Source organism: Triticum urartu, chromosome 3A, assembly GCF_056163025.1.
Source record: "Triticum urartu cultivar PI428250 chromosome 3A, HENAU_Tu73, whole genome shotgun sequence".
NCBI lineage: Eukaryota > Viridiplantae > Streptophyta > Magnoliopsida > Poales > Poaceae > Triticum > Triticum urartu.
The window spans coordinates 730497861-730507112 of record NC_141875.1 but is presented as its reverse complement, the minus strand read 5'-3'; the positions used below and the strand labels follow the sequence as shown (position 1 = coordinate 730507112).

At 48.6% G+C, this 9252-nt stretch overlaps 1 protein-coding gene across 1 annotated transcript; it reads right to left on the bottom strand.

The window, feature by feature from the left end:
- Window positions 1-5466: 5466 nt before the first annotated feature.
- On the bottom strand, window positions 5467-8881 carry LOC147982342 (uncharacterized). Its single transcript, XM_087514333.1, has 5 exons — window positions 8038-8881; window positions 6395-7950; window positions 6188-6289; window positions 5996-6085; window positions 5467-5848 (listed from the first exon to the last, which is right to left on the bottom strand). Exons 1-5 carry the CDS (start codon window positions 8878-8880, stop codon window positions 5701-5703), a joined length of 2739 nt encoding a protein of 912 aa, XP_087370459.1. The 5' UTR covers window position 8881; the 3' UTR covers window positions 5467-5700.
- Between the last annotated feature and the right edge of the window lie 371 nt (window positions 8882-9252).

Here is a 9252-nt window from a genome sequence, read left to right as displayed (position 1 = left end):
TTCTCTCGTCCTCCTCTTCGACATGCCAAATCAATGGTGATCCCGATGAGTGCATTATGCACCAACGAGGGTTGCGGCAGGGGACCCCCTCTCGCCGTTGCTGTTCATCCTTTTCATCGACACACTGCATCGACTTCTCGAGGCGGCCACTAGGACGGGAGTGTTGAACACCATTCCGGGTACGGTTGCGCCGAAGCACACAAGTTTGTATGCCGATGACGTAGTTATCTTCATCAACCAAGTGCGTCAGGAAATAGATAGAATTTTTGATCTTCTACAGCGGTTCGGCGACGCCACGGGCCTCCGCATCAACCTCTCCAAATCTTCAGCAGTGGCCATCGGCTGCCGCGACATAGACATACGGGCTGTCCTGCAAAATTTTGGCAGCACCACGGCGACTTTCCCGATTCGGTACCTAGGTTTACCTGTTACGATAGGGCGGGTTAGGCTAGTCCATCTTCAATCTATAATTGGCAGAATTAGAGCTAGACTTGCGGGCTAGAAGGGTAGGCTGATGCCGCTAGCGGGCCGGCGTGTTCTTGTATGATGCGTGCTCTCGGCCAGGCAACCTTCACGCTCACAACCCTGCATGCACCCAAGAAATTCTTTAAGGATATAGATAATCGCGACGCTGCTTCCTCTGGGCGCGGGACGAGGAGATAATTGGAGGAAAATGTAAAGTGGGATGGATCACGGTGACCACGCCGGAGCAATACGGCGGACTGGGCATCCACGACCTACCTCGGTTTGCCCGTACTTTGCGGCTGCAATGGCTCTGGCAAACCTGGCGCCAACCGGACAGGCCCTGGATAGGCACTGGTACACCTTGCGACACTTCTGACCAAGCTCTGTTTGCGGCCTCTACCGTGCTGACCATCGGCGATGGGGCGCCAACTTCCTTCTGCTTCTGCTCGTGGCTGGGGGGGGGGGAGACAGATGATCTTCGCCAGATCCCTCGGAAGAACAAAAATGTGAGAGATGCGCTACATGCAGACCGGTGGATCCTTTACCTGCGGGACTGTGACTCCAACAGCATAGCCCAGCAAGTCGTTCAGCTAGCGAGGGAAATCAGGCAAGCTGGCATCACTTTGGAGCAGGGGACTCCAGATACAATCAAATGGACACTATGCGATTCGGGCATATACTCCACGCGATCTGCATATACAATGCCCAATTCGTCAACAACCAGCCTTGCAACTTCAGAGCACTCATCTAGAAAATTTGGGCTCCAGGCAAAATCAAGATGTTCCTCTGGTTGCTGCACCTAGACAAACTCTAGTGCAACGATCGGCTGCAACGGAGGGGCTGGGAAAATGGATATTTGTGCTCTATGTGCCTCCGCAATCTTGAGACCTTCGTTAATCTTTTGTGGGAATGGCCGATTGCTTTGCAGGTCTGGCACACCGCGGCTGCCTGGAATGGCTGCAGTGCTCTGAACCAACGGATATGGCGCACGGGCACATCAACAACAAACAGAGTTCAGAGGATCACAACTGCAGCAGCTCCATCCCACAAGAAGGGCACGGAATCTATGGCTGTGCTCATCTCCTGGCGTATCTGGTTGGAGCGCAACTCCCGCGTTTTCAGAGGAAAGCATGCAAACGCGAGGCACATTGCTGATGCATGCAAGCACGACATAGAGCAATGGAGAATGGCAGGTGCACGATGCATAGAGCAACTCTTCGGGGATGTAACGTAAGGTTTTCCCTTACCGTGCTACTTTGTCCGGAGATTTGCATCTTCGGACTGGCTGTAATTTTCCTTTCCAATCACTTGATCACCACCTTTGTCATCTATCTCTCTGCTAAAATCAATGGAAAGCCAGCAATGTTGGACGTTTCAAAAAAAAAGATTGCATATTTTTAAGAATTATAAGCACATATACTTACTATTTATGTGCTTGACAAACAAATTCAAGTACACCATAAAAAAGTGAAACACATTGTTCATGGTGAATATTTTCCTTGCATTCAAGCGCACCACCTTGTAACTCCTACTTTTTTTAGTAATGAAAATTATGGTGCAGAAACTGGTGCCTATATATAAATTGCACCCTCCGTTTCAAAATATAAGGTGCATTAGTTTTTTCAAAATTCAAACCTCTCAACATCTGAAGACAATTATATATACATATCTAAATTGCAAAATACATAGAGTATGAAAATACTTTTCCTGAAGAATAGGATGGCAACGACTTTGTATTCTAGATATTGATTTTTCTCCTGTATAAACTTGATCAAACATAAATATATTTGACTTTTTAGACAATTTGCACACCTTATATTTTGAAATTGAGCGTTCAATTTATTTGCATACCTCTAGGTAATGAATGGGAAACATAAAAACAGAAGTACATGCAGTACGAGGAACTAAAACTCTGGAGGAAGAAGCCACATGCAACAGTTACGGCCATTACCAGCATCCCACTTGCGGTAATGGTATCCCCCTGATATGATCCTCTGCAAGTGATGCACGTCTTCACTTTTCCAGCAATACACAGTGCAGCTTCCAATGTACAACTTTGGTAAGCACTCCACATGGTAGTGGAGACAGGGGTCTTGTTCGGTGTAGTAGATGCAGTTTCTATCCACCCCACCTCGCCCGACCACCGCCTTGGAGCAAGCTGGGTGAAGAAACAGGATGTAGTCATCCAAACTCATCACCTCTTCCCACATTTTGTCGTCATTGGTGAGCTCAAAGACCCTGAAAAATTTAGTGGTATGGTCGTGACTGTCTGGCAAGACCTCCACCGCTATTGCTAGCTTGTTAGGGCATCTCCAGTCGTTGGCCTCTCAGGAGGGGCAAAAAATCGCCCCCTAAAAGCGCATCGGCGCTAAACCGTGCACTGGGGGTGTGATGCCCCCAGTCGCGGCCCCCACGGGTTTTTAAAATATTTAAATTTGGCGCAAACATAATGCAAACACGGACGAGTTCGTTCAAATTTAAACATATTTTACAAAAAAAGAAAAAAACTACCGCGGGCTACCCCCGCCGTCTCCCTCGCCGCCCGCCTCGCCGCCCGCCCACGCGGTTCTACATGCCGAGGAGGCTGTAGAACCGCGTGTAGTCACCGCCGTCGTCGTCCTCGTCGCCCCCGCCTACGCCTCCGCCGTCCCTACTGCATCCCTCCCCCGGTTGGCGCGGCGGGTTGGACAGTCCGGGGGCGTCGTCGTCGTCGCTATCGAGGACGACGACACCGTCCTCGTCCTCGCGCCCACGTTTGCGGGCGGCGATCTCCTCTAGGGCCCGGCGCTGCCGGACCATCTCCTCGAGCAGGTGGTCGTCGCGCGACCACCAGATGGCGTCCTCGTCGGAGAAGTCGCGCCGGGCTATCTCCTCGTACTCCGGGGGGAGGCTGGACTCCACCTTGGGCTCGACGAGGGCGCCGGAGCTGCGGGTACGCGCGCTGACAGGCGTGTCCTGGGGCTCCGGCTTGATGGGGCGGAGGTGGAGGCAAGGAGAGCCGCCGGACGAGGAGGAGGACACCCCGGTCTCCATGCGCCTCGGCGTCCAGGAGCTTCCCCGGCGGCGTGAGAAGGACGGGGGAGCGGGGTACTCGAGGCGCGGCGTGTTGCCGCCCTCGATGTACTCGAGGACGGACTCCAACGTGCGCCCGGGCACGCCTCACCACCGACGCCGGCCGGCGGCGTTGAACCTGCCGGAGGGCACGACGCCGTTGGTGGCCTCGAGCTGCTCGTCGTGCCGGCGGCGGAAGTACGGCTCCCGGATTGGGCTGTCGGGGACGTACCGGGGCCCCTCCCTCGCCGCACGCGGCAGGGACGAGCGGATGCGTGCGATCTCCGCACGCCGCGCCTCGCCGGTGGGTACCGGGGGCACCGGCATGCCGCCGGCGCTGATCCTCCACGCCCCGGGCACCCACATGTCCGGCGGGACCGGGTACTCGGCCTCGAAAAGGAGGCGAGCCTCGTCCTCGTGCAGATGACGGCGCCCGAATCCGTTCGCCGCCACGCCGTCGCCTGGGAAACGCTCGGCCATGCTTTCTCAATTGGTGACGGCGAGAGGAGGAAAGGGGGAGAAATGAGCGCGTCGTCGGTGGATGATCGGGGTGAGTCTCTCTGGCGCGCTTGCAGTCGGCTTTTATAGGCGATGACGCCGCGTGGTAAGCTTGGCCGGCGCGTTACGCGTGGCGTGATTGCGTGGCGGCCGAGGGACGCGTCGCCCAGCCTTCACTGCGCCGCCCATGAGGCATCAATGGAGGCTGACCGGCGCGGCAGCACGCGGCAGCTTTGGCATTGATTCGCCGCGGGAAACGAGGCGATGAGGATGACGAAGGGGCAAGTAGAGAGTAGAGTCGCTGACGCGACAGGCCCGCGGTTCTTCGCGCCAAAAACGATTCGCCCGGCGCCCCCGAGCGACCCCAGCGCCCCGGGTTCGGGTTGGGTCCGCCGGCGCCAATTTCGGCTCGAGCCGGCGAAAACTGGGCTCTTGGGGACGCGACTGGGCCGATTTTTTGGCGCCGGCGGACAAAAAACGCCTGGGGTGCCTTCTTGGGGGCGCGGCTGGAGATGCTCTTACGCTTACGCAGTTGGAAGATGTATCTTGGGTGGGATGTTACCTCCAACACGTGCAAGACCTTCATTTCGATGTTTAGGCGGTGGATTGGGCTTGCCACTGGATTACCGTCTTTGTTAATGTTGATGCCAAACTTGAAGAGTGCACCGCGTTGGATGCCATAGAGCTCGGCGTTGCAGAAGGTGATGTCTGTGAGCATGGTGCCCCATTCTTGTGTCGTCCAATCACCATCCGAGGAGCCAGCCCTGCAGATCGCTACAGAGCACAGTTGGGTCATCGCAGCGAGGATGCAGCTGGTCGAGGAAGGGTCCGTGGAAAAGATGACTTTTTTCACGTAGATTAGGTCCGTGGAAAAGACCCCTCCACATGGTGGAGTAGTTAGGGAAAGAATTCCTTATTTAACACTCGCTTAAATTTTTGTGCCCTATTTAACACCGTAAATTTTTTTCTTCCTTATCTAACAACGATGCTAAAATTTGTTTCCTTTGTGACACTTCCGTCTATTTTGAGTACTAACGGTGTTAAATGGTACATGAAAAGACGATCTTACCCCTAATGCAACTTGTGATCAAAATCATTCACATGGGGATCAATAACTTTTCCTGCTGTTAATTGCAAAACTGGGCAGAACTTTCCTTGTAAACATGCAATTCTGGACAGTTTTTTATTTCAAAATTTAATTCAAAATTGTGCAGAACCTGTGACACAATTCATATGTATATTGTTCAACACACACCTTTCAAATTTGCCAATGGCATGAGGCACTCCATGTACATCCAGACTCACATCCAAGTACACATATATGACTCACATATATCATGCGTATACATCATATTAGCAACCCAAAAGTGGCTCACATCATACCCAGGTTCACATACATTACTCCAAGTCCACACATACATCATATTAGCAACCCAAAAGTGGCTCACATCATACCCAGGTTCACATACATTACTCCAAGTCCACACATACATCATATTAGCAACCCAAAAGTGGCTCACATCATACCCAGATTCACATACATTACTCCAAGTCCACACATACATCATATTAGCAACCCAAAAGTGGCTCACATCATACCCAGGTTCACATACCTTACTCCAAGTCCACACAACATGACATGAGCAGCAACAAAAGTGACATTAAGTGAAAGAAATTAGATGGAGTTCACAAGCTGAGCCGCCTTTTGCTTCTTGTGCCCATTGCAGGGCTAGTTGGGTAAGCTCTTTTGCTTCTAGTGCCCATTGCAGGGCTGTCAAATGGAACCATCAGATTGTTTTGATCCTTTTTAGCAAGCTCCATCTTCCTTGTGGCCCTTAAAATAACAACATGGCTGTCAAATTATTGTAGTGCATGTATGACAACAATACATATGGATATATTTGATACATGTATGGCAGCAAACAACAATATCAACTATGCATAATATGTGATATTAAAATCCAGAAACAGAAAAGGTCACCTTTTCCCCCCTTTTGCATTTTTCTTGTTTGTAGTCTCCAATGTTTGGTTATGCTTTCCCTTCTTCTTGGTTGTAGTTTCCAAGTTTTGGCTATGGATTGCATGAATACATACAAATCGAACTCAGTTTTCGTTTGGCACAAATAAAAACTCAGTTATTATTTGGAACAAGCATTGGTGTAGAATAGGTAACCTTGGTGGAAAATACATAGCGGCTGTCGGCGCGTCATCACCTCTTGGCACAATGGATGACTCGGATGTTTTAGTAGTCTTCCTCCTCTTCTTTGGTGGTTCTCTACACGAGAAATGAGAAAGTAGTGAACATTCATAGGTGATTACAAACAATAATGCAAGAAAGTAGTTAACATGCAATAGGAGAGTAGAATGGATAGTTGATTACCTCACAGCCATGAAAGCAGCAATGTCATCTTTGTTACCCTTCTTGCACTTATGCCAATGGTGCCCGTATTCCTTGCAAATAGGGCACAAGTGCTGGCCACTTTTCCTCTTTTTCTCAACACAACCCTTATGCCTCTCAGTTTGGGGCCGACCAGCTACAGCTTTTAACAAGGGTGGATGCATGAAGAATCCATGGTTAGATTCAGGCCACTGGGTCTTGTCACACATAGCAGGGATTAGTTGGCCATAAGCTGCCCTAAACTTGTCAATGGAGTAATATGAGTCCACATAATTCTGTATATGTGCATTGACAAGTGATGTGATGAATGCTAGAGCATGCTTGCAAGGAAGGCCGGAAACTTGCCATTGTCTACAAGAACATGTGTTGTCATGCAAGTTGACGACAAACCTAAACCCGCTGCCTCCCAATTGAGTAACTTCAGCAACTTCTTCCGAGCTTTCTACCACCTCCAAGTTTAACTCTCTACTCTTTGCATTCAACTTCTTCATTATGTGGGACACAATTAATAAGCCAGCTAACTTCTTTGCTACTTTTCTCCTTCGATTCCACATGATCATAATCATCTGCCTAAGCTTGTCCATTAAGTCATCCAAGTTCAAGGACTTGTAGTGCTTAATCCATTTATTGAAGCACTCTGCCAGGTTGTTGGTTACATAGTCCACCTTACAAATGGTTGAGAACTGACTCCTAGTCCACAACCTAGTGTGCCACTTCCTAAGATATGTAGTTGCCGCTGGCTTTGCTGTCTCCATTGCAACCCAATTTTTCTCAAATATATACTTGTTCCATGAGTAAGCAGCAACCCAAAGATGGTCATCAAATACCTTTCCGTGATACTTTTTCTTGAAGTTTGACACCAAGTGAAACATGCATTCCCTATGTTCTACCTCTGGGAAAACTTCCTTTACCCCTGTCATCACCGCCTGCCCAGCATCAGTGCTTATGGCTAAACCCCTTGGCGATCCTATGGCTTGCCTAAGCAATTGCATGAACCAGATCCAGTTCTCATTTGTTTCGGAATCAAAAATTTCAAAACAAAGTGGATACATCCAATTATGGCCATCTACAGCAGTAGCACTGGCTAGCTGCCCCTTAGACCTGCCTGTTAAGAATGTGCTATCTACTGCCAAATACGGTCTGCAACCACTAAGGAATCCATCTATGCAAGGTTTCAAAGCAAAGAAGAACCTTCTAAACCTGATTTTTTCTTTTATAGTGTAATGATCAATCTGCACTATGCTACCAGGGCAAGATATTTCAACTTGTGCTTTAAACCTATACAAATTGTCAAAGCTGCTATCCCAATCACCATATAGTTCTTTCAGAGCTAGCTTCTTACCCATATATACCCTCTTGTAGTGGATGTCAACCTTGTGGTGTTCTTTAATCTTTTTGCGCAATGCCTTCGCTCCGAGAGTAGCATCTTCAATCAGCCAATCCTTCACCTTATCACATATCCAAAACTTGGTTGCATTCTTCATCTTCTTTTTCCTTCTTGTACTAGAGCAATCATGACCACATGGGTTTTTCTTCACCTTAAAAAGAGAGATAGAGGTAATTAGCTAAAAACACTTGACAATTATGCAATAAATGTTCACAAATGAATAGAGTTAAACAATTACCATTACAGTACACTTATCCTCCGTCGTAGAAGCATGTATCCTCCATGGACAATTATCAGCATCTTGTCTTGAACAATAGCCCCTAAACCGATGAGGTGTACTATACTCGGTATTATACTCAAATTCATGTTTGATTGCATGCTGAGAAAGTGCCAACTTGAACTCTTTCATGCTGGGATATGTAAAGCCTTTTGTCATTGGAGGGTCTAATTTGTCATACTCTACATGTGGAGTATGCTCTGCCTCATGGCACTCCTCATCCTCCTCTACTTCATCATCCTCTACTTCAGACTCCCCTACTTCATCGTCCTCTACTTCAGACTCCTCTACTTCAGACGCCTCTACTTCATCATCCTTTTCTTTATTACGATAAAGAACCACATCAAAGGGCATAGGTTCGTCCACTTCATACATATTCTCCTCATCAACACCAACATGCTCATTCTCAGGTCTTGGGTTGCGAAGGTAAGTATCATCCTCATGTTCTATATTGCTGTTAGGTTCATCCCACTCGGTGATAGGCTCATATGGTTCCGAGGGATCACAATATGCAATAATCATATGCAACATCTTTGTCTCCGAGTGTTTTTCAAACATAATCATCAAATCTTGGTCAGATTTTACTTCTGGACAGTTTTTAAGAGCATAGTCATAATATTGCACATGTGCAACTTTCAAATAACGCGGCGGGTACTGCTCTACAATTGACTCGACCAAATCCTTATAATTTGTCAAGTCACAATCGATAACCTTCTCAAAACAAAAACATCTTATGTCCTTTCGAGCTTTCTTTGGATTGCCAAACAATTTAATTTTGAGCAAATAACTCGGATTTGGATCCATCCTGTGAATTAAAAGACAACTTTAAACTTTGCTTTAAACCTATACATGAGTATTGCTAGACAATCTGATCATTAACAGAAATTAAGTGAAAAGATCTCTTCCTCAAATACACAGCTACACAAACTAGCACAATCTATGCATGATAATTGCTACTAGATGGACTGGCCCTTACCCATCTGGACACGCCCATGTTGCTGGCGGCAACTGAGTACCTCCCTGGCCTGAAGCTGCTGCCAAGAACGACCCAGCCGTGCCCTCGCCGGAGACCCCAGCCACTGCCGCGCCCTGGCCCGAGCCAGCTGCAGCCGAGCCACCGGCCAGGCCCGAGCCAGCTGTAGCCGAGTCTCCGGCCTGGCCCGATGCTGGCTCAAC